Below are 25,947 nucleotides of genomic sequence, written 5' to 3'. Positions count from 1 at the left end.
AAAGACATTTGATAGCACTGCTCAGTAGTTCAACGCAGTCAACAGAGTCCGGCCTACCCACTTCGATCACTAGCTGCTTGACCTCGTTTCACCTTCCTGTTAGTTTCTGTTTCCTCACCAGAAAATTTACTGCTTTCCAGGGGGAGACCCAGTTGATTCGAGGAGGTTCTAGGAGACCCATTGTTAATAGTGTTAATAAAGGACAAAGTGCACTGTGATGTTAACCGTGTGGTTCTGGGATAGAATCAAGAGTGGAGGATGCCGGCGGTGGTTCTGGTACTAAGTAGCTAGATGAGCCTTGGGAATGTTGTTGAACTTTGTTAGGAAATGGTTTCCTATGTATTGATTCTTCTTCGAGGCAATTGGATGACTGGATTAAAAATCCTTTCTAGTCTTTGAAGGCTGAAGTAAGAGTTTTAACAACAGTTATAATTGGTAACAGTTGCCTCCTGCCAGGTATTTTTCTAATTATGTTTCACTTATTATTTGAGCAAGTCCCCAAAATGGCCCTTTGAGGAGGGTTCTCTAGCCTTCATGCTCTACAAATGAGGAAACTGAGGCATAGACTGAACAATGCGCTCAGGGTCTCCCAGTTTATGAGGGGGAGATGCAGGATTCACAGCTGCACTCCAGATTCCAGGCCCTCACCTGCCTCACCCACCTGCAGGCCTTTCCACCTGTGGTCATGTATAAAGGCCTCAAGACCTCCTCTGCACAGCCCCTTGAAGACCAGTTACAGACTATAGTAAACCAAGTACCGGTGCTGTTGAGCAAATTCAACTTCAATTGCGTTCTACACGAAATCATAAGTATTTCCTTAATGTATTCTGTATCGGTAATTCTAAAAATTACAAAATGCCATAGATTTTTTATCTCTGATTTTAACTTGGAAATTTGTAACTATGATTTCTGCTTTTGACTCACATCAGAATGTTTCCAAAGTACTTTCAAACATGGATTTCTATGTCTGGTATGCGTGCCTGCGTGCATGCATGCAAAGTCACTTCAGTCATGCCGACTCTATGTGACTCTATGGACTGTAGCCCACCAGGCTTCTCTTTCCGTGGGATTCTCCAGGCAAGAATACTAGAGTGGGTTGCCGTGCCCTCCTCCAGGGGTTCTTCCCAATCCAGGGATCGAACCTGCATCTCTTACGTCTATCTGCTCTGGCAGGCAGGTTCTTTACCACTAGTGCCACCTGGGAAGCCCGTGTCTGGTATGTGAAACTTTAAATTCAGATAGGGAGAGCAGAAGACTAAAAAAGATGAAATAGTTACCAGTTTTGAGATAAAATTAAGACAGTGTGATGGAGACTTCTGAAAGTCATCTCTCCCCTACAAATCCTCCCGCCAGCAACGTAAGTTTCATACCAATAAAATTTTCTACAAGGATAATTTACCCTGTGGTGGCTCCGGGTCACTTATGCCTTTTCAGGTTCTGAAAAAGAATGGGATGACAGTCATATTTTATGAAATACAATTTTATTTCAAAATAGTTAATCATCATTACATTTAACATAATTAGTCTCCACCCTGTGGTTGGGAGGGCTTGTGAAAACCAACTCCTGGAAAGACAGATCAGGGCTCCAGACCTGCTCACTTCCAGAGATGGCAATGTGAGTTTCCATGCTGGGGCATGGAGCCAGCTTCCTATTTATTTAGAGGCATTGAGTACCTCAGGAGCTAAATAGAAGTTGTGATGCAAGTTTTGGCTGCAAAGCATATTAGTATTGCTTGACGTGCTCGACTAACAGATGATCTGAAAGATTTCTCAAAGCCCAGGGTGGTTTCGAGTACAACAGGATTAAATCGTCTTTTTAAGCCCTTCTCAGTCCTAAATCAACAGGAGGTCATGCAGACAATGAGGAAGCTCTCCCTGTACTCTCAAGTGGGGGTTCAGTCTGTACTCAGAGCAACAGAGTGCAGTTCCAGAGTTCATTCTTCTGCTCAGGGCAGCCAGCAAGACAGTGGTGATACGGAAAGCCATATGAAGCCAGGCAGCCCCAGTTCTCTTACATGACTTAAATTTCTTGCGGATTCCGGAGATGTGGGTAAATGTGTATGTTTGCTTTTTAAATAAAAAGAGGCACATGTGCAAACAGTACAGAGGAAGGAAGAGTGAAGTTTGGTTATAAATGACCATGTTAGAGGTCTGGTGAGGCACCTGGGATAGGAGGTGAAAGAGACACAGTCCCTAGTTTCCTGGGGTAAGGGAAAAGATGGAGGGGTGCTCCCAGGTTGCTATGGAAACAGGGTGAGGAGAAGCATTTCACCCCAATTCAGGGTTTGGGGGCAGCCGCTTAGGCTCTGAGACACACAGGAAAGACTATGTTAACTCATTTGGGAAAAAACAAAAACCAAAACCTAGGAAAGAACGTTCAAAGAAGGGTGAAAGGCAGGAGTGAATGCACTGGGGGATGACTGACTTGGTGAACTACATGCAGTTTCTTCCTCCGTCCTTCTGGCTGTAAGATCACCCACAAGATTCACAGGTCAGATTACTGCAATGGCAATAGCTGTTGAGGGGGGGCAAAGGATTCAATTTATGAAATGTTAAAACTGCAAATGAGCTGACCTTTTAACCAATCTTTATAGTATTAAGGGATTATATAAGTAAATTATTGGTAATTAGACTCCCCAGGGAGAATTTAATTTGCATCTAGATGTGATATGTGTTTAGTAATTCAGTACAAGTTTTACTTTGGCCATTGCTGAGCTGGGTCTTAGGTTGGTGATAATGTAGATCAGATATAGGGTGTTATCATCTAGGCTAAATTTCATCATCTGTCAGCAAAGCGACATTAAAATCTGCTTATTTTGTGGTTACTAGATGGTTTCTAGAATTATGGTGAAAGAGAGCAGTAGAGTGATTTCTGTTCTTATGTGACCCTTATCCAAAGTTGTAAGACCATCTCAGGAATATTGATTATATAATACTTTCCCCATAAGACTGAGGACTTGCGGTATATTTTCGTCTTCTTTGGATAGATGGGAAACCTGAGGCTGAAAGTAATTGGGCTGCTTAACAAAGAACTTAAACACACCACACACACACTACAAAACAAAAATTCGAGTAGGTATGATTTTAACCATACTAGAGCCTCTGGAGAGTTGGTGTCTTAGCCAAATTTATTTGGATGTTTTTTGCATTTCATTCTCTAAGATTTCTTGTATTGAACTTCAGGTTTACTGTTAAAAAGAATATAGCATACATTGATATGATGCTGTATAGATACAATTGATATATATTCCTGATTTCTGGTATTTTTTGTAGGAAAAAAATCCTAGAAGTTGAATTGTTACATGCAAAGAAATGAACATAACACTTGAACAAGGTGACAGAAACACCATCTTGAAAAGATATCTGAAGCATTATTTACAATAGCCAAGACATGGAAATAACCTAAGTATCTATTGATGATGAATGAATACAGAAGTTGAGGTAATAGACACACAGTTAAATATTACTCAACTATAAAAAATGAGGAAATCTTACCATTTATGTCAACATGGATAGACCTTGAAGGCATTATGCTAAGTGAAGTCAGACAGAAAATAACAAATACCGTATGATCTAAAAAACAAACAGGAAAACAAAACAACCAATTCACAGAAAAAAGATGTCAGATTTGTGGTTACCAGAGGGAGGGTGGAGGTGGAAGAGGAATTAGAGGAAGGCGGTCAAAAGGTTTAAACTTTTAGTTATAAGATAAATAATTACTAGGGATATGATGTGACCAGCATGATGACTACACCTCACATTTCTGTATAATAAATAGGAAAGTTGAGAATAAATCCTGAGTTCTCATCACAAGAAGAAAATATTTTTCTTTCTTTTTATTATATCTATATGAGAAGACGAATGTTAGTTGAATGTATTGTGGTAATCATTTCACAGTATTTAATCAGACCATCATGCTGATATGCCATAAACATATACAGTGATGTTATGTCAGTTATTTCTCAATAAAACTGGGAAAAAAACATTGACAGGTATTGTCAAATTGGTTATCAAAAGAAATCATTCCCGAAATAGATACATGTGTTGAATGCTACCATGTGTCTAGCTTTACACAAAACCTTTTTAATGCATTACTTCATTCAGTCCTTGGGGGGAAAAAACCTAGGAGGAAGGTAGTACCTGATTTATAGATGAGAACAGGGAAGCTTAGCAGAGTAAATACATCCAGAGCATGGTGGGGCCAGGACTAGAGACAAGTTTATCCTTCTCCCAGCAGAAGCTGGAGGTACTTCTTTCCCTACCAGGTTGTAAGAATGGGCATGTTAACCATCTTTATAAGTATTTGCCAACTTAAGAGGTAAAATGCTATTTACCTTGCGATTCTTACATGGTATAACCTTGGATAGGATTGGACATCTTGGTGTGTTTAATGTCTGTTTACATTTATGATTTTATGAATTGCCTGTTCACTTCCTCTGCCCCTCCTTTTTACTAGATTTTTATCCTCTTTTCTAAATGATTTATACACATTATAAATGTAACACTTTGTCATGTATTACAAATCCTTTTCTCCTCAGTTTGTTTCAACTCTGTTTTGTTTATTGACAGTAGGACTTTAAATTTCATAGGTTACAAATCTGTGGATCTTTTATGGCTGTAGAAGTTTGTTATCCTTATCCCATTCTAGGAATATTTTTCCTCCCCTGTGGTTTCTTTCTTTCTGTAATTTCCACCTTAACATTTATCTTAGATTATTTAGGTGTAAGAAGTGAGGTAAAGATATTTTCCAAAAGGCTACCTAGTTGTCTGAACGCTCCTTATTGAGTAAATCCATCTTTCCCACTGATTTTAACCATATTATCTTTCAGCCAAATTGATTTCTAGTTTTGGGCTGTTCTTGAAGGGGTAAAGCACTGTTTAAGTTATTGTAATTTTATAATATGTTTTAACATGTACAGCAAGTCCTCTCATTGAAATTTTTGAACAGTTTTAAAATATTTATGGTACCAAATAAACTTTGAAAAAAATTGTCGAGTTTAAAAACATCCTTTGGGAATATTGATTATGATTTTGTTCAGTTTAGAGATTAGTTTAGAAAGAATTGACAGCTTTATAGTATTGGGTGTTCCAATTTAAGAACTTCATTTTTACGCATCTTTTCATCTTCTTCAATTGGTTTTATAGTCTTTTTTCATATAAATCTTGCACTTCTGATAAATTATCTCCTAGATAGTTTGGTTTTTGTAGCTATATGAATGGGATTTTTAAGATTATTCTAATCAGTTCTTTTGACATAATACCTTGGCTTTTAATGACTTATTACTGTCCATCATACTGTACTCAATTTTTTAATAAATTAAGCTAAATTCTCCTGAGTTTTCTAGTCATACATTAAATAACTTCAAATAATGGTATCTTTGGCACCTTTTCCTGATAGTTTGATCTTCAATTTTCATATCTAATAATTTTAGCAACTACTTTCAGAATAATATTAAATAATAGTGGTGATAATTAGTCTTATTTGTTCTTAACTGTCACTGGAATTAAAAAAAAATTACCATTTAGCTTTTGATCTGTGAAATCATGTGTTAGTCATATTAAAGAGATACTCTTCTAGTCTTTTTAAAAGAATTTTTTATTGGATTACAAGTTAAATTTTACCAAGTGCCTTTTTAACATGTATTGAAACTGTCATACTTATTCTTTTACCTATTAATAGAATAAGATATAATAGATTTTATAATAATATGCCCATTGTTATGCCTCTGAGAAAATTCCTACTTGGTCACAGTGAGTTTTTCTTTTAAGGTAATGCTGAGAAGTTTCTGGTTATTTGAGTATAATTGCTACTGGGAAAAGTCTACCTAAAATGACTACTTCAAAATTAGAGGTAGTCCTTTAAAATCTTTATAATTCTTTCTAAAAAGTTAGACTATTGTTTTATGTAACTCTTAGTGAATTTTGATCATTATGTTTACACAGAAATCTTCTACTTTTTTTCCAGGTTTTAAAATTTATTAGCAGATTATTCTTGTATAATTCCTCTAATTTCCTTTGGAGCAGTAATTTATTTAAAAGCATTATTGAAGAAGGAATCTTTATTTTACAATCACAAGTCTCTGCATACATTGGGAACATTCTAGAATAGTAAAGTGGAAAAGATCATTTACCATCTTTAAAAGGTGCAGAGTTCTCAAGTCTTCAGATTAGGAGCCACTATCTTTAAAATGTGAGATTAGAAAAGGAACTTTGAGTGTATTCCCAGTTAATTTCTACGTATTCCAAATTAACAGAGATGGTGCTGGAAACGATGCTTTTGAGCAGGGCTCTCACTGTGTTGGGGGCAATTCCTTCACTAAGTTTTTTGGCAACACTGGCATGGAAGGAGAGTAATGAGGAGTCCTGTTTGCCAGCCAGTCGGTGAATCTAAGGTCCTAGACAGCTGGACAAGTACCATGCGACCATGCTGCTGTCACATACTGGGACCTCAGAACCCTGGGGAACCCAGGCTCTGTGCCGACTAGCCCAAGATAGTGGGCAATGGGAATCTCAGAGTTCCAGAGGTCCAACAAAGCATGATGATTTTTTGGGCTGTTTTGCATCTTAAAGAAAGAAAAAAATAATAATAATCTGGGAAGTATTTGAACTATCCAACTTTCTTATATATTAGATGCAGATAGATTCATTACACTCTTTTTTTTCCCCCTTCTTTTAATGTATAGCTACTCTCCAGAGAGACCGAATCTTCAAACATTTTACCAGGAAGCGCCAAAGGGCTATGCGAAGGCGAGTCCACCAGATCAATGGACACAAGTTCATGGCCACATACCTGAGGCAGCCCACCTACTGCTCTCACTGCAGGGAGTTTATCTGGTAAGAAGCTCCATGGCTTCTCTCCTGCCATGAGCTGAGACTTCCTCTGGTTGTGTGTGATTTCAGGAGAAAACATGATTATTAAGAATTGTTTTAGAATCTGATTTTTCCCCTCTTATTCTAATATGTTAATCCCCAAACCAGCAGAAAAAAATTACACAATTTACAGATGAAGTTTCACATGTTATTTCTTTTGCTAGTCATTTTGGTAAAAATGTTAACGAATCATGAATTGGTCAAAAAACAGTAATTAGAGAGAGAGGCTAATCAATTAATAAATGGTCTGCCCCTGAAGAGGAAAGAAATATCAACAGTATATCTCTAAGAAGGCGTAAATCACATGATGACTTACAGAAATTAATTGTTTCAGCTACACTAAGCACACAGCAGTCTTCAGCCTTATCATATGTAGCTGAAGGTAATAGCTTTCAGTGACCACATACTATAATCCCTGGCATTTAAGAATTAAGATAATTAGTAGTTGAGAAATTCTAGATGATTTGGAATAATATTATATATGTCACTCAAGCTTAAGTCTAAGAGGCAAATCTGTAATGTGAAATAAATTTAAGTAGTAGTTATCTTGAGTTAGAAAGTGAAAGTGAAGTCACTCAGGCATGTCCAACTCTTTGTGACCCCATGGACTGTAGCCTGCCAGGCTCCTTTGTCTATGGGATTCTTCAGGCAAGAATACTGGAGTGGGTTGCCATTTCCTCCTCCAGTCTTCAATTAGAGGCAACATTAAACACATTTATTTGCAGAGAGAAAGAAGAAACACTCCCTCACTTGCACAAAACATACACACACCCTTCTCAGAAGGAAGAAAAACACTCTTGTATCTTGCTTTTGTTGCAAACTTTAGTCATTTGGAAGGAAAGTTATGACCAACCTAGATAGCATATTGAAAAGCAGAGACATTTCTTTGTCAACAAAGGTCCGTCTAGTCAACGCTATAGTTTTTCCAGTGGTCATGTATGGATGTGAGAGTTGGACTATAAAGAAAGCTGAGTGCAGAAGAATTGATGCTTTTGAACTGCGGTGTTGGAGAAGACTCTTGAGAGTCCCTTGGACTGCAAGGAGATCCAACCAGTCCACCCTAAAGGAAATCAGTCCTGAATATTCACTGGAAGGACTGATGCTGAAGCTGAAACTCCAGTACTTTGGCCACCTGATGTGAAGAGCTGACTCATTTGAAAAGACCCTGATGCTGGGAATGATTAAGGGCAGGAGGAGAAGGGGATAACAGAGGATGAGATGGTTAGATGGCATCACCGACTCAATGGACATAGGTTTGGGTGAACTCTGGGAATTGGTGATGGACAGGGAGGCCTGGCGTGCTGCGGTTCATAGGGTCGCAAAGAGTCAGACACGACTGAGTGACTCAACTAAACTGAACTTAGTCATTTTGTTTAAGGCAGAAACACTTGGTTCATTTCTGCATATTGATCAATTGCTTTGTATTATGTGGGTTTTTTGTGATTACTTTGGATTTTATACCTTTTAGCAAGTCAAAATCCAGGCTTAGCTTATGTTTCTGGTCTTTTAAATCATGAACAGGGTTTAGTCTATTATCCTTTTAAAATATTACTGAAGTCGATTTGCTAGTATTTTGTTGATGATTTTTTGCATCTATGTTTATCAGTGATATTGGCCTGTAATTTTCTTTTTTTGTGATATCTTTCTCTGGTTTTGGTATTAGGTTGATGATGGACCCATAAAATGAGTTCAGAAGTCTTCCTTCCTCTGCAATTTTGTTAACTCTTCTCTAAATGTTTTGTAGAATTCATTTGTGAAGCCATCCGAGCCTGAACTTTGGTTTGTTAAGAGGGTTTTTTAAGTTATTATTATTATGGATTCAATTTCAGTTCTGGTAATTGGTCTGTTCCGATTTTCTATTTCTTCTTGGTTCAGACTTGGGAGATTGTACCTTTCTAAGAATTTTTCCATTTCTTCTAGGTTCTCCATTTTATTGGCATATAGTTGCATATAGTAGTCTCTTATGAGCTTTGTCTATGGGATTCTTCAGGCAAGAATACTGGAGTGGGTTTCTGTGATGTCAGTTGTAACTTCTTTTTCATTTCTGATTTTATTGACTTGGGCCCTCTCTTTTTATCCTTGGTGAGTCTGGCTAAAGGTTTATCAATTTTGTTTATCTCTTTGAAGAACTAATTTTTCATTTCATTGCTCTTTCCTATTGTTTTTTAGTTTCTATTTCACTTGTTTCTGTTCTGATCTTTGTGATTTCTTTCCTTCTACTAACTTTGAGCTTTGTTTTTTCTTTCTCTAGTTGTTTTAGGTGTAAGGTTAGGTTGTTTATGGAGCTCTTTCTTATTTCCTGAGGCAAGATTGTATCACTATAAACTTCCTTCTTAAAATTACTTTTGCCACATCCCATAGGTTTTGGATTGCCATGTTTTCATTTTCATTTGTCTCTAGGTATCTTTTTTAAATTTCCTTTTTGATTTCTTCAGTGATCCATTGGTTGTTTGGTAGCATATTGTTTAGCCTCCACGTGTTTGTGTTTTTTGAAGTTTTTTTTCTTGTAGTTGATTTCTAATCTCATAGTGTTGTGGTTGGAAAGATGCTTGATATTTCTATTTTCTAAAATTATCAAGGCTTGTTTTGTGGCCTAGCATGTGATCTAGGAGAATGCATCCTGTAGAATGTTCCATGTGCACTTGAAAAGAATGTATATTCTTCTGCTTTTGGGTGATGTGTTTTATAAATATTAGTTAGATCCATCTGGTCTAATATTTTATTTAAGGCCTGTGTTTCCTTATTGATTTTCTGTCTGGATGATCTGTCTATTGCTATAAGTGGTGTATTAAAGCCACCTAATATTATAGTGTTACTGTCAATTTCTCCCTTTAATGGTTGTTAATATTTACCTTATATATTGAGGTGCTTCTATGTTGGATGCATGTATATTTATAGTTGTTACATCTTCTTCTTGGATTGATCCTTGATCATTATGTAGTGCCTTTCTTTAGCTCTTGTAAAAGTGTTAATGCTGAAGTCTATTTTGTCTGATATAAGTATTGCTATTTGAGCTTTCTTTTGGTTTCCATTCACATGGAATACCTTTTTCCATCCTCTGGCTTTCTTTCCATCCTCTGTGTTTCTTTAGATCTGAAGTGAGTGTCTTGTAGGTACCATAGATATGATTCTTGTTTCTATATTCTTTTAACCAACTTTATTTACTAAATGAAGTCAGATAGAGAAAGACAAATATATGATATCACTTATACATGGAATCTAAAAAATGATACAGAGGAACATAGTGACAAAATATAAATAGACTCACAGACATAGAAAACAAACTTATGGCTATCAAAGGGGGAAGAAGGGGACAGGGATAAATTACGGATTCATGATTAACGGACATACACACACATATATATAAAATAGAAAAACAACAAGGACCTATTGTATAATATCAGGAACTATATTCAATATCTTCTAAAAACCTATAATGTAAAAGAACCTAAAAAAGAACCTATGTATAATAAATCACGTTGCTATACACAAGCAACTAACATAACATCATATATCAACTATACTTCAATAAGATAAATTTTAAAAAAGAAATGACCCAAACTTTGTACACATTAAAAAATTAAATAAAAAAAAGAAAGTCTTGTCTAAACCAAAGGCCCTATACTGGTTGTTGATGTGATGAAGCCTAAAGTTATAGTCTTTAACAAAAGATTCCTATTCTCATTTTTAAATGAGAAAAATTAGCATCTCTGGCAACTTTGAGCCCATTTCTCTTCTTTACATGCTCCAGTTAGCTGTAGACACACACCTCTCCCTATTGCTGTTTATTTTATGCCAACTTTTCTTCTTTACATGACCTGGCTACTACAGGTGTTTAGTAGGCATTTTGGGTGAGAACTTTTGATCTCAACTAACATTCTAAATAGAAAGTTGCTTGATAATTTAACTAAATTTTTTTCTACCAAGGAGCTTTAACTCCCACCTACCTCCCCACTCCCTACACACACACTTAAAATAGGGGTATATGTGAGAGAGAGATATATATATATATATAATTAAGCATATAGACCCTGTTCATTCTCATCACCAACTAGATATGTGAACCTGGACAAGTTATATAAGCCATCAGTGTCTCTTCATCTGCAAAACAGAGATAATGATATTATTTTATTTACATAGTAGACTTCTATGTATGCTTAGAGTGCCAGGCAGTGTTCTAAGTCTTTATCAACCCTTTTTATCTTCATGATGACCTTATAAAGTAAGCACTGTTATCATTATGCCTTTTATAGATTAAGAATCAATGGCTCAAAGAAGTTAACCATTTGCTCCAAAACACATCCAGGCCATCTGACTTTATGGTCTGTGCTCTAGGTCATCCTATCACGTGAGGATTAAGTGAGATAGTACATGTCAGCTGCTTGGCTCATTGCCTAGCACATCCTACAGGCTTAGTAAAATGTGATCTTTATTATAAATGAGGGTGAAAACTGTATCACTGGCACTCAGAGACTGTATTAGGGAGAGACAGAGATGGGAGCTATGAGCATGATGGGCATCTTGTGGTTGTACTTCCCAGTAGACTCTGGGGTGACGTGGGCACAGAGAACAGGAAAGATGCTTCAGGTCAGTCAGGTCCCCTGGACTCACCTGTTTACCTCTGTATGTATATCTGCATCTGTTTACTTCACCTTCTACACATCTTTATGTGTATGTGAGAGACAATGCTCAGTTAGGTGGTAGAGTGACACTTCAGCCTGAGGCTCAGTGACACACAGAGGAGGGCTTATTTTCACTAAGGACTAGGGGGATTGCCACAGAGGGTTGGTAGAATGAGAATTGGCAATACTTACCTGTTTTTATGATTTGGAGTATTCTAATTTGTCAGTTTCCTTTTTGTCTTATGGTAACAGGCACTCAAAAGGGACATCATCGCTGCTGCTTCTCTGAAATTTTATTTTTTATAAAGGACTAGAGGATGAAATTTGTTTTTCTTAAGTACTGTGATTATAGGAGTTGTTGCTGAAATGTTTGACTAATGGTTGCTTTTTTCTCTATTGTCTTGAACCAGGGGTGTATTTGGAAAACAGGGTTATCAATGCCAAGGTAAGAAAACATTTTTGAAAGTATATTTAATATTGTTCCTGTGTTAAGTGATTATACCATAACAGCATTATCAGAACTTGATCAAATTGACATTTATAGAATACTCCATCTAAGAGCAGCAGAATACACATTCTTCGTAAGTTTCCTAGGAAAATTTACCAACAGAGACCACATTCTAGGCTGTAAAACCAACAATAACAAATATAAAAGAATTCAAATCCTAAAAAGTATCTACTCAGACAGCAGTGTGATTAAACTGAAAATCAATAGCAGAAAGATAATTAAAACACTTCCAAGTATTTGGAGATTAAGCAATATATTCTAAATGGCTCATGGGTCAAAGAAGACTTGAAATTAAAAAAATATTTTAAACCCAATGAAAATACAGTTTATCAAAGTTTGTGAGAAGCAGTGAAAGCAGTGCTGAGAGGAAAATTTATAGTATTAAATGTGTAGATTACAAAAGAAGAAAGATCTAGAATCGATAATCTAAGTTTCCATCTCAGAAAGGAGAGAAACTTAAGCCTAAAATGAGTGGTAGAAAATAAAAATAGAGTGGGAAACAGTGAAATTTAAATTAGGGAAACAATAAAGAAAATCCACTAAATCGAAAGCTAGTTCTCTGAAAATATCAATAAAATTAATAAACCTGTAGCCAAGCTGACTGTGAAGAACACAAATGCCTCAGAATATAAATTTTTTCTATGTGAAGGATTCCCTCATATAAAAAGACCAGTTAGTTCCCTGGGCACTTTCAGTTTGGTTCTCCTGAGAATTCAATCTGATGAAAGCTAGATTTGTTTTAGACTATAGTACTATTTATTGACTTGTCATCTGTCTTTATGTATTTAATCCTGGAAACTTTCATATGTCTTGAAAGATCTTAAAAATGATGTGTATTTTTAATATTGCTTCATTACTCTTTAATGGAAATTGGACTGTGTCTACAGATTATCAGTGATCTAAATGAAAATGAAGAAAAAGTTATTTATAAAGTTCTAGCTATTCAAACAATTGATTGAGTCATTCTGCAGCTACTTAGTGAATGCCTACTTTGTTCAAGTCATCATGCTGGCTGGGAATCCTGAGTACCCTGGAGGCCATATGTGGAACACTTTAAATGAGGGAGGCCAGCTAAAAGTTTAGGTGATCAGAGGAGGGAGAGAGTTTCAGTCTAGAAGGGAAGTCATGGGGAGTGTGTTTCCATGGAAGAAACATTTTTAAAAGTTTCGTGTCCTGTTATAAATTTGATTTAGTTAAGTGATAGGAAAGGAAGATATCCTGGGAATTGAGAAGGACATGGACAGTGTGTGGAGGAGGGTGGAGACTTACTCCAGGAAGGGCAGCTAGTCTAGTTTTTAATGGGACAGAAAATCATCAGAGAAGAAATGTGACAAGTGAGTCTGGAGTGGGCTTGAGAGACCCTGAAACTCATCTGGAAAACTTCAGCTCTGTTCTGACTGATAGTGAGACACGATTGAGTGCTTTGGACCACGGGGCTGAGGATACCAGCATCATACTGTGAGAGGATTCCTCTGGAGGTAGGCACAGGAAGGATTAAAGCCAGGAATGATGACATTGGTTCCAGACTTGAGTATGAATAGTTTGAGCATGAGCAAAGGCCTGAGTTAGGGTGAGGGTAAAGAATATAGGAAGGACGGGAGCACAGGCTTCCCGTGAGCCCAGCATCTAAATCAGGCCATGTTGGCGTGTGCGGCCCTTGTTACTCTACTGAAACTGGCTAGGCTGTCGGCCCCTGATAAATGCATAACTGCTGGGTTTAATTCCCTAGTGTGCACCTGTGTTGTCCACAAGCGCTGCCATCATCTAATTGTTACAGCCTGCACTTGCCAAAACAATATTAACAAAGTGGATTCAAAGGTAAGATAGCAGTTTGCCGATTGTCTACACATGCTTATGTGTGCACATTCTCTCTCTGCCTCTCTCCCTCCCTCCTCCTTTTTCTGTCCCTCTCCACCTCTGTGTCTCTCTCTCCCTCTGTCCCTCTTTGCTGCACCCCCCACTTTCCTTCCATATTCCTTGAAGCCAACGATGGTATCAGAATTGAAATGTCTCTCCTTTTTGTATTATGGGGTTGTATTTCTGTGCTTGCTTAGCTTAACCTGTCCTTAAGATAATTCTATTAGTTGTCATCCGGGTAAAAGCTCTAGGGATCAGTTCTTCTAATTTGAAGAGAGATTTGGAATTGTGAGAAGTTCCCTGAGTTTGGCATTGGATGACTGGTATTTGAATGTAGAATCCAGCCTCTGCTAGCTATCTTCTCTCTCAGCCTAAATCTTAAAATAGGATCAATACTGCAAGATACAACTGATGTGATAAATATGTTGTTAACTGTAAATTGCACTCCCTAAATAAAGTGACTGTTGGCCCCTTCCAGCCTGTCTAGGAATTTCAGGGAAGATGTTTACTTATACATAAATTCTTGAACTTCACTCTTGCCATTTTGCGTCCAGCTGAGGTGGGTATAACACTCTAAATTCTGAAGGTACAAGGAGGGTGAAATATGACCAACAGTTAGTGGTAAATTCACAGGTTCACTGAAGAGTCTGGCTCTGAATTGATGGTCCTTTACAGTGTACACCAGGATTGCTACAGAGTACACGTAGAGGCATGTGTTCTTTCTTTTGAGAAAGAGGCCAGAAAGGTTTCAAGAGGAGTAATATTACCCCAGTCCTTGTTATGCTTGGCTCTGTTGTTATTTCTTTAAATTTGATGTAGCCTATAGAGCATACGCCTAATCTAATTATTTGCTGAAAATAGTATGTGAGATTACACCTGATCCAAGAAGTGATTGTATGTGACATCAAAGCAGAATCTTTGCACTGAGATACCAAAATCCAAAGACAGGCAGAGGCTGGAAGGGAGGAATAAGATCCCTACTTGAATGTCACTTTGGAATGAATTCCTTAGGTGATTCCATGTCCTCTGGGTACCACCCTCTGCCCTGTCCTCATGATATAATGAATTTGTGGAAGAACTTGTGATGATAGTAAGTGTATGTAGTCTATAAAAGGCTTGTTTAATCCTGAAGTTCAAAGGTTCTTGGAAATGGACATAAGTGTGAGAGGATTGGTAGGGAGAGACACACAGCTTGAATATAAAAGGTGAATTGAAAATTCAAATTTCTTTTAATCTCCCAAGATGGAGAACAATCTTGTATACCACATGTTTCTGTCCAGTCTTGTTCACTAGAAAACGTGTTCAGTCTGCATTATCAGGCCTGGGTAATTCATTGCTGCTGAGCAGTAAGGACGTACCCATCTCAGGTGTGATAGTAACACCATGAATTTGGTGGGCTCCTGTTAACAGTTTTCGCAGAAGGTGTGGCATTTCAGCTCTCATCCTCCTGTTTCCTTTTTACAGACTGCTGAGCAGAGGTTTGGAATCAACATCCCACACAAGTTCAGCGTCCACAACTATAAGGTGCCGACGTTCTGCGACCACTGTGGCTCCCTGCTCTGGGGCATAATGCGACAAGGACTTCAGTGTAAAAGTGAGATGCTGGGGTGTGGGGTAGCCGCTTCCTCATGAGAACACCTTGCTGCGAGCTTTCCAAATTCTGCAGTTCAGAATCTGACCTAGAACTGGTGGTTTTAGACCTTTTATAAACAAACATCTCTGTGACCCTAGATCGTCCCTTGTCAGGCATGTGCAGAGAGCTGCACTTGATCCACAAATGTCCTAAGCACAGCACGTTTACGCAGTTGCTAAGTTAAATGTCCCATCTCGTTAGCTAGGCTGCTGGCTATCCTCTATTGAGTGCTGAGTACAGGCTAGTCGTTGTGTATTTTAATATGTATGTGAAAGAGGCAAAAATGGCATCTGGTCAGAAATGGACGATAGTAGGAGGTGAGGTGGTCAGCAGAGAAGGTTGGCTTATGAGTAAAGAACTGGCAAGAGAGGTGGTCTGATGACCTCACCAGAAATAAGCAGAAATTGAGTTACAAAGGCATAGCTGGAGCTGCCCTGTGTCTTCTCAAAGAGCTTGATAGAGGTCGGAAGGTAGGTGGGATGAAGGACTCTTCAGCTTTGGCCCCATGTGGGCTTGTACTTCAACAGCTATGCCCAAGGGAGCCTGAGTTTTGGGCTTTTGCCTTAGCAAAAGGTCAGGAAATGAGGGCTGATCCCTGTCCTGTTAGGAGTTGAGAGGCTATTGGCCTGGAGTCATCTCTCACGAGTGTTTCTGAAACAGTCTGGCTGTCGTGGGATGCACTGTCCCCTGCTGAAACACATGTGAAGTTCATGTGACTTAGACACATTCTAAGTCACCAGAGGAAGGCAGAGTTCATGTCAATAAAACTGGGTAACTTCCACTGGCTGGACTTACCAAACCTGCTTCTATTACCAACAAGGGGCTAGTCCCTTGTTTTTAAGAAAGGCCAATTCTTTTGTTTCTCCAGAGCCCCATTTGCTTATTCTTTTTCCATGTGTGCTTTGTGTGTGTGGGCTTCCCTGGTGGCTTAGAAGGTAAAGAATCCACCTGCAATGCAGGAGACCTGGGTTCCATCCCTGGGTGGGGAAGATCCCCTGGAGGAGAGCATGGCAACCCACTCCAGTATTCTTGGCTGGTGAATCCCCATAGACAGAGGAGCCTGATGGGCTACAGTCCATGGGAGTCACGAGGATTCTTTTTTCATAGATACGTGAAATAAATTCTTTTTCAACCAAAACAGCAGACAGTGCCCATGAGGCTTTGTTTTAGGCACTTCTTAATCATTAGCTGGGTGGTGTCCCTTTCTAGGGTGAAAGTCACTTTCTGCTCTTGTGTGCTCTGTACAGAGCCATGGGTGGGGCTCATCTGCATGGTTCTTGTCCCCGGTGGTGCTAAGGAGAGCGCACCTACAGAATTCCTGTAATTGTTGCCGTTATTGTCACGTGGTGCTTTAGAAAGGCCACTACTGGCTTGTATGTCTCCGTACCAGCCTTCCTGAGAGAGGAGGATGTCCTATGAAGCTAATAAAGCTTAAGCTTCAGAGTCCCTCCCTTGCAAGGCACCTTCCAAACTCTCTACTTGATGGAGTGTTCTTTTTCTTTTTTAAAATGATTTTGTTATTTATTTTTGACTGTGCTGGGTCTTCGTTGCTATACATGGGCTTTTCTCTAGTCGCAGCGAGCAGGACTACCCTGTAGTTGTGGTCCACGGGCTTCTCATTGCGGTGGCTTCTCTTGTTGGGGAGAACGGGCTCTAGGGTGTGCGGGCTTCAGTAGCTGTGGCTCCCGGGCTCTAGAGCACAGACTCAATAGTTGTGGCACACCAGCTTGGTTGCCCCACAGCATGTGGGAGCTTTCCGGACCAAGGATCGAACCAGTGTCTCCTACATTGGCAGGCGGATTCCCAACTACTGAATCACCAGAGAAGCCCCAGAGTGTTCTTTTTCTCAAAGAAGATAACCCTACATCGCATAAATTTAGCCCCCACAAAATCTGGATCTGTGCATCCTTCCAAAGATGGGCTGACACACCCCAAACATGTATTATGCTGTTTCATTTCTGCCTCCCCTCTGCAGAACCAGGTCAAGAAACCATATCAGAACTTTGTGCTGATTAAACCTCAGGTCTTTCATCATCCCAAGTCAGCTTCCTGTGCGCCAGGAGCTTAGCTTGCTTCACTCTGCTCTTCCAACTGCCACTTACTTTGACCTTTAAATCAATTGCTTTTTGTCACCCATGAAGCCACAGGCTGAAAGCCCTGAGAAACGCAGCCACACAGGATGCCGCGTTCTGTGCTGTGGGGGCCACCCAAAGACAATGCTCAGAAAGAAGGCTGTACTTAGAGGTTTTTCTTTCAGACTCACCATTTCACTGTTTGAACAGCCATCTACACATGGCTTTGTGATTACTACCTTTTTTTAGAGGCACAAGAAAGAGTATAAAGTCACTTGGCATGTTTCCTTGTTACTTAGTTTACTGAGCTGTCACTCTATGAACATTTTAAGCCGTGTTGAATCATGCTGGGAAATCGGTGATGATTGTTAAAATGTAGCATAGTTGAATGTCTTTCATCAAGTCGCAGTGGGAAAAAAAAAAGATATTTGAAATTTATTCTTCAGTGTGCTAGGCTTTCTGCTTCTGCACAGAACAGAAATAGAGAAAGTCAGGGACTTACACTCTGCTGCTGCTAAGTCGCTTCAGTCGTGTCCGACTCTGTGCGACCCCTTAGACGGCAGCCCACCAGGCTCCCCTGTCAGGGATCATTATTTGAGTCCGTTGAATTTTAAGAGCAGATGGCATTGTTCAGCCTGTGCCGTTGCCCAGCCACAGCCTCTCAGGTCATCACGGTTCTGTTTTACATCTCATGTTGACGTGGCTCTTTTCTGAACATGGATTCCTTTCTCCTTTTCCCTCCAGTATGTAAAATGAATGTACACATTCGATGTCAGGCGAACGTGGCCCCAAACTGCGGGGTAAACGCGGTGGAGCTGGCCAAGACTCTGGCAGGAATGGGCCTCCAACCCGGAAATATTTCTCCAACCTCGGTGAGCCTTGACTGTTTTCCCATATTATAATCTGGACATTGTTCCCAGATGTGGTGAGTCCTCGTGTAGTGTGTGGCGTGATCCAAGTCCTAGTCTCAGCAAATACGGTAAACAGATTTATTGCATTTTTAAAGAGCATTTTCTTCTACAAATAAGGTTCTATATACAGTTATGTAACAACAAATAGTGAGTGTGCAGACATTGCAATAAGCAGAAAAAGGATTTTTTTTTTTTTGGTAAATCAGCTTCCTGTCATTGTGGTCTGGTGAAAAGCCTGGAATCCAGGGGCCTGGGTTCTACTCTTGGTGGGGTCCCCAGCTGTACAGCTGGCCAGTAACTTGTGGGCCTCTGCTTCCTCCTCTCTGAAAGCGTTGAACTTGAAGAGCTGACACTCTCCACAGCCCTGGAATCCAGAGTGTGAAGTTTTTGTATGGATGGTGAACTTATCTCTGGTCCAGCCACAGACAGGAGTTCCTTCGTCTCGGCTCTCGGGGGTGGGTGGAGCGGGCCTGTTGCTGTGTGCCTTTTGTCTTGCCCCCTCCCTGAGTGACCCGTAGCCTCCCCTGGTCTGTTAGAGCTTCAGCCGCATCCTAATGCTGCCTTGCTAGCTGGGGTCTGCTGAGAGCTGGGGAATGATCCGTGGCTATGGCTGTGGCTTCTAAAATGTGTAGCTTGATGTCTGGTTCAGGAAGATTCTAGACTGAACTGGCAAATATCTTTGGATACTTAGGAAGGGAAGTGCAATCACTGTCAGGTGCTTGGCTGTCCAAAAATGTCATCACTAACCACCTCTACCAGGTGGAGGGCCCCACCTGGTAGATCGGGGCCTTGGATTGACATTGTATTTCTTGATTTGAGGAAAGGTAAAGGGAATGCGGCTCAGTCGTGTCCAACTCTTGGCAGCCCCCTGGACTGTAGCACAGCATGCTCCTCTGTCCATGGGATCTCCCAGGCAAGAATACTGGAGTGGGTTGCCATTCCTTTCTCTGGGGAATCTTCCTGACCCAGGGATTGTCTCCTGCAATGGGAGGTAGATTCTTTACCATCTGAGCTACCATGGAAGCCCAGGTGGTGCTAGTGATAAAGAACCCACCTCCTAACACAGGAGTTGTAAGAGACGCAGGTTCCATTCATGGGTTGGGAATATCCCCTGGAGGAGGACATGGCAACCCACTCCAATATTCTTGCCTGGAGAATCTCATGGACAGAGGAGCCTAACAGGCTACAGCCCTTAGGGTTGCACAGAGTCAGACATGACTGAAGCGACTTAGCATGCATGCACGCAGACTACTGTGCCTGAAGAGTGTCAGGTTAGGGCTTTCAGCCTGCCCAGAGCTTCTGAAACTCCATGGGAATGAGCTGAGCCATGCGGCACAATCTCCAGGAATGGGCAGTGTCACATGTCATTTGAACCAAGTATCTTTAATGTTCTGACACTTAATAGTGAGAAAACCCAAATTACCTGTTATCTGACAGTTCATCACTAAAGAGTGACGTCTTCAGTCTATCAAAAGAGAAGAATGGGTTAAAAGAAAAAAAAGATTGAGAAACACTGGCTTGACGTTTTCTGGCCAGGGCCAGCCCAACCAGGGGAAGGATTTACGTGGAGGAAGTGAAATTCAAGCTGGTAAAGTTTTTCTGTCTTAGAAAAATTTATGAGGAGAAACTATGAAAACAATTGGATTTTTAAAAATGATCCATTTTGTATCTTCAATCACTGTTTCACTTGGTTGAATAAGTACAATCCTTGCAGTTTCAGGCTGTTGCCCAGCTGTTTATGGCAAACATTGCTTAGAAGTTGCCCCAAATTAGCTGTTTTTTAGTAGGTCAAATGCTCCAAGATGTTAGACTTCTGGTCTCTTGTCTATTCTGGTCTGCTTGTCTTAAATATCCCAAGATGGACATCTGCACCGTCGTCTTGTCTGTAGGTAGCGTCCTCTGCAGGATGGGGCTGGAGAACTCTCTGAAGAGTTCTTCTGGTTCCATCTGGTGACCTAGGAGCTCTCACTGTATTGGCGGTTAATCTTTCTGGAGGGCAAGTTGACCGTGCATCTGAAGTCTTCAAACTTAAATCCTTGGTTCAAAGAGTTCCCTTTTTGGAAAGTTATCTGAATAGAGGATGCTAATGATGATCTTGCTGATATAACAATGCAGCTTAGGTTTATTGAATGTGCCAGGCACTGATCTAAGAGCTTTAGGCTCAGTTATTCATTTACTCCTCATTAACGAGCCACATGGCAGGTGCTGTAACATCCCCTTTGTTAGGAGTGGAAACTGAAGCACGGAGAGGTGGGTGACTGGTCCATGGTCACAGGGTTGGGTTGCAGAGCTGTGATTTGAACCCAGGCAGCCTGCTTGAGAGCCCAGACTCCTTATCACCCTGATATGAAGATGTGCATGCAAGTACGATCACTGAGTGTTATCTATATAGAGAAAAATGGGGATATTCTGTATGTCCAGTATCAGGGGAGTTATTGAATCAATTGTGATATATCCATAAAATGAATTATTGGACAGCTTTTTAAAACTCATGTTCTTGAAGGACATTTAGAACTGTGCATAATATGTTAATAGCATGCAATTAACATAATATGTTAGTATGATAATAGCATGCAAAATGTTAAAATTAGTGTTATGAAACAACAATTTCATTGTCTTTTTAAAAATTAATCAAGCGTAAAGATAGATGTGTGTATATTTATGTTGTTTTTATTTTTTGTTGAAGAGGGCTGATGAGATGATAGGTGTTGTCGATATTATCCTTCATATATTTGCTCTATGTTCCAATATTTACATTAATTTTCATTTCTCTTCTATAATTTAAAATGTATATTATCACGTTACTTCTTTTGTTCTCATTTTGATTTTCAGAGCAGTTGTGAAATCTGCTACTTGTAGGACTTGGACACCAGATGGCGCTCTTAGAATGTGGTCACCTGGAGAAAGCAAGCAGGTGGCCCAGGCTGAGACAGTGTTTCTGTATGCTGCCATTTGAGCACAAACTGAAACTCAGTGGCCTAGATTATTTTTAAATGCTGCTGCTGCTGCTGCTAAGTCGCTTCAGTCGTGTCCAACTCTGTGCGACCCCATAGACGGTGGCCCACCAGGCTCCCCCGTCCCTGGGATTTTCCAGGCAAGAACACTGGAGTGGGTTGCCATTTCCTTCTCCAATGCATAAAAGGGAAAAGTGAAAGTGAAGTCGCTCAGTCCTGTCCGACTCTTCACGACCCCATGGTCTGCAGCCTACCAGGCTCCTCCATCCATGGGATTTTCCATACAAGAGTACTGGAGTGGGGTGCAATTGCCTTCTCCATTTTTTTTTTTTTAAATGATTCTTACCCAAATACAGTAAGCACAGATCAGGAGTTTATGCTGAAGCAGCTTTGAGTGGCAGAACCTGATCACATGTCAAGCTGTATTAACCTCTCCCCATGTGCTATATTGAGGGGTGAAGCTGCAAGTAAGGTCTTCTCCATCTGTAACTGCTTCAAGTTCCACTGGGATTTCTGATTCCATGTATTTCTTCTTTGCAGAAGCTTGTTTCTAGATCAACCCTAAGACGACAGGGAAAGGAGAGCACCAAAGAAGGAAATGGCATTGGGGTAAATTCCTCCAACCGACTTGGGATCGACAACTTTGAGTTCATCCGAGTGTTGGGGAAGGGCAGCTTTGGGAAGGTGAGTCTTGGCTTCAGCTGTTTGGGTTAAAGGAAGCCTGCTCCATGGAGGTTGTTTGTCTGTGCAGGAATGTATCCACACGCCTGTTTCCCACCTGCCATCGGCCTTCTGCCCCAGGCAAGGCCATACCCTAAGAGCTGCAGGAGTTCTCCTGCTCACGCTCCTTCCTGCTGCTTTGCCATAGGTGATGCTTGCAAGAATCAAGGAAACAGGAGACCTCTATGCTGTGAAGGTGCTGAAGAAGGACGTGATCCTGCAGGATGACGATGTGGAGTGCACCATGACCGAGAAAAGGATCCTGTCCCTGGCCCGCAGTCACCCCTTCCTCACGCAGCTCTTCTGCTGCTTTCAGACCCCTGTAAGTATGGCTCCCATTCACCACCCCATGGCCTCCTTTCTTCAAAAGTTCAGACTGCAATATGTCGAAGGTTTCATAAAGTAGCAGATCAGAAACTTTGGAGGGTGGAGACTCCCAAGGTAGGGTCATTTGAAGTACCCAGTGACTTCTGATGACCAGAACCAATGAACTAACCGCTTCCTTTCATGTTGTCCTGGAGAAGGATCATTTTGAGGGTTGTGTGTCCTAAGATTAAAAATGTCTTTGTACATAAGTCTTCTCTAGCAGAGTGAAGGTTACAGAAGTCCAAGAAGACAGTAAACATCATGGGCTGCTTATCCTGGTGACTTTGACCTTGGCTCCATTGCTAAATGCTAAACTGTTTCTGACCCGGGGAAAAGAGTTCAGACCAGGATAGGCCCAAAGAGGGCACCTTGATTTGTAATGTCCCAAGGCCTTGCTCCTGGCCTCAGTCAAGGACCCTTTGCTTGATTCCGTGGACTGATCCTGGGATTCTGTCATCATGGGGTGGGAACTTCCCTGGTAGCTCAGACTGTAAAGCATCTGCCTGCAATGCAGGAAACCTGGGCTCAATCCCTGGGTCAGGAAGATCCCCTGGAGAAGGAAATGGCAATCCACTCCAGTACTCTTGCCTGGAAAATCCCATGGACGGAGGAGCCTGGTAGGCTACAGTCCATGCGGTCGCAAAGAGTCGAACACGACTGAGCGACCACTTTCATCATGGGGTGCAATTAGGAATGCTTTTGGCTGCGGTTAACAGGATATATGACTGGTAGTGGTTTACACAATAAACAGAAAGGATGAGTTTAGTTCATAGTAGAGGCTTTTTTCTTGAGAAGTCTCATGATAGCACTATTAGGATTGTATGAGATGCTTAGTGTCATTCAGCATCTCTTCCCCTTGAGGTCTCAAGGTACTTGCCCTAATATCACAGCCCTAACCATCTCACATCACATGACAGCATCTAAAGCAGGAAGCACAGGGAGCAGAGGTCGAAGGGCTTCATACACTTTCCTCTTATCAGGGATAGAAAAATCTTTCCTAGACTTGAGTTATAGGCTCATCCTGAGTTGCAGAGGAGGCTGGAAGAGCAAATATCTAGCTGAGATAAGCTGCTTTGTCACAATGGGCTCCCATCCACCTGACTCATCCCTGAGGTGGGGCATTCTGCAGCCCACTTAGACTGGGCTCAGGACTGGGCTTCTGCTGTCAATGGAGAGGGGAGAGAGCTCCTATGAAGGCATCGGGAGGGTCTGACAGTTATTTCCCAAACTTCTTGCTTCTCAAAGGCATTCTGAAAGAGAATTCAGGACACGTCCCTTGTCTCTGCCGCCATCAGGGAGGTAAAGGCCATGGTAGGAGTGGGATGGGGGCATCACACCTGGTCCAGGGATGCTGCAAGGCATTTCTAGGGAAAGTTACAGCTACACTGGAACCAGAAGGACCGGTTAGAATTAATCAGGCAGAGAGAGTGAAAGGGAGTATGTTGTACAAGGTGAACAGCTCCAGTGGGTCTACCAGTAAACAGGTCTTCTATGGTAGCTCAGTCAGTAAAGAATCCGCCTCCTAAACAGGAGATGCAGGTTCGGTCCCTGGGTCAGGAAGATCCCCTGGAGAAGAAAATGGCAACCCACTCCAGAATTCTTATCTGGAAAATCCCATGGACAGAGGAGCCTGGAGGGCTACAGTTCATGCGGTCGCAAGAGTTGGACATGACTGAGCGACTAAACCACCACCGGTAAACAGGAACAAAAAGGGTGAATAAAGCCCACAAGCGCAAAATGTGAGGTTGAGAAGGGGCCTAGTGAGAACTGGGGCTGAAGAAGTGGGGCAGGCCAGGACCAGGCTGTGAGAGCCTTGAAGGCTCTGTTAAAAGAGCTTGTATTTTAGCCCTAAGAATGAATGAAAGACATTTAAGCAGAAGAATGGCATACCAGACTACAGATTTAAACTATGAAAAAGCAAATTTTTGTATGCAGTGGGTAATATAAGCATTCTCTAAGTATTCATCTTCTTTCTTTGATTGAAACTATTATTAGTAATTTCATGTATAGCCTTTCAGAGAATTGTTTGTACACAAAAGCATACATACACACAACATATATGCATCTGTATTTATTTAAAAAAAATAACATAAATGGTGGTATATATTTGCACACCATTCTGTACCCTCCTTTTAAAAAATACTTGTTTATTTTTGGCTGCCCTGGGTCTTGGTTGTGGCACACAGACTTCATTCCAACATGTGGGCTTCCCTCTAGTAGAGGCATGCGTGCTCAGTAGCTGTGGCGCTCAGGCTGAGTTGCCCTGAAGTGTGTGGGATCTTAGTTCCCCAACCAGGGATCCAACCTGTGTCACCTGCCTTGGAAGACAGAGTCTTAACCACTGGACCACTAGGGAAGTCCCCCACCCCTGTCTTCTTAAGGAAAAAATCCAAAATGATTTTATTAAGAGAGTAAATCTCTGTAATACATCTTGCAAAATTTATACTTTTTAAAAATTTGCATATTAAAAAATGAAATATAATTGACATTTAACATTGTTTTAGGTGTACAAAAAAATGATTTTATATTTCCATATGTAGTAAAATGAACACCACATCTAAATTTAGTTAGCATCTATCAGCACACTTTTTGTCTTGTGTTGAGAACCTTTAAGAAATACTTTCAGCAACTTTCATATATTCAATACCATATCGTTAACTATAGTCACCACATTGTGCATTGCATCCCCATTCACCTTATTTGTCTGAAAAAAACATAATGTATAATGAGATTGTCTCATATTTGAATATACCTGACTGCCTCATTTATAATGGCTGCATAGTATTCCATTTTAAGACCATAATACAAATTATTTAACCTATTTCCTATTGGTAAATACTTAGGTTATACTTAACTTTTATTTCAATCAAATTTACAATGAGTCGCTTGTACTTTTATCTTATGTACCTGTGCTATGATTTCTATATGGGACACTATGAGAAGTGGTATTGCTTGGTCAAAAATGGATGGATTTATGATTCTTATGGGGTCTAGTGGGCCTTCTCCCCTATCATGGCTGAAAATAGCTAAGACTTTATCACTTATATACCAGGCACTGTTCTAAGTGCCTTGTGTGTATTATCAATCTTTATGGTAATCCTGTGAAGTAAGTTCTGTTAACATCACTCCCATTTTACAAATGAGCAAACTGAGGCAGGAAGAAATTTAGCTTCCAAGTGGCAGAGGTTTTAAAGCCAGGCAGTCTGACTGCTGAGCCCAAGCTCTTTCCACTTGCTGGCCGTATTTCTAAATTCACACTCCCAAACCACATTTGGGAAGGATTATTTCCCCTCCTCTCCTGTTATAACGCTGCCTATCATTTTGATGGCTGGAGAGATTTTTTTTTTAACGTGACTTTGGAGTTCTAACTGGCATTTCTCCAACAGTAAGTGAGGCTGAATATCACATATATGTAAGGGCCCCTTGTGTTGGCA

General features: G+C 40.5%; 1 protein-coding gene across 3 annotated transcripts in view; it reads left to right on the top strand.

The window, feature by feature from the left end:
• Positions 1-25,947, top strand: part of PRKCH (protein kinase C eta) — a 231,207-nt gene that overhangs the window by 115,439 nt on the left and 89,821 nt on the right. For all 3 annotated transcript variants that reach the window (XM_006054431.4, XM_044924894.2, XM_025295408.3), the window contains exons 3-9: positions 6,684-6,834; positions 11,903-11,937; positions 13,730-13,818; positions 15,322-15,451; positions 18,307-18,434; positions 21,968-22,111; positions 22,296-22,469. In XM_006054431.4, coding sequence (XP_006054493.1) covers positions 6,684-6,834; positions 11,903-11,937; positions 13,730-13,818; positions 15,322-15,451; positions 18,307-18,434; positions 21,968-22,111; positions 22,296-22,469 — 851 coding nt within the window. The remainder of the gene's footprint in view (positions 1-6,683; positions 6,835-11,902; positions 11,938-13,729; positions 13,819-15,321; positions 15,452-18,306; positions 18,435-21,967; positions 22,112-22,295; positions 22,470-25,947) is intronic.

The sequence above is a fragment of the Bubalus bubalis genome, chromosome 11, assembly GCF_019923935.1.
Source record: "Bubalus bubalis isolate 160015118507 breed Murrah chromosome 11, NDDB_SH_1, whole genome shotgun sequence".
Lineage (NCBI taxonomy): Eukaryota > Metazoa > Chordata > Mammalia > Artiodactyla > Bovidae > Bubalus > Bubalus bubalis.
Note: the sequence above shows the minus strand (reverse complement) of the source record. Positions and strands in the feature narration are given on the sequence as shown.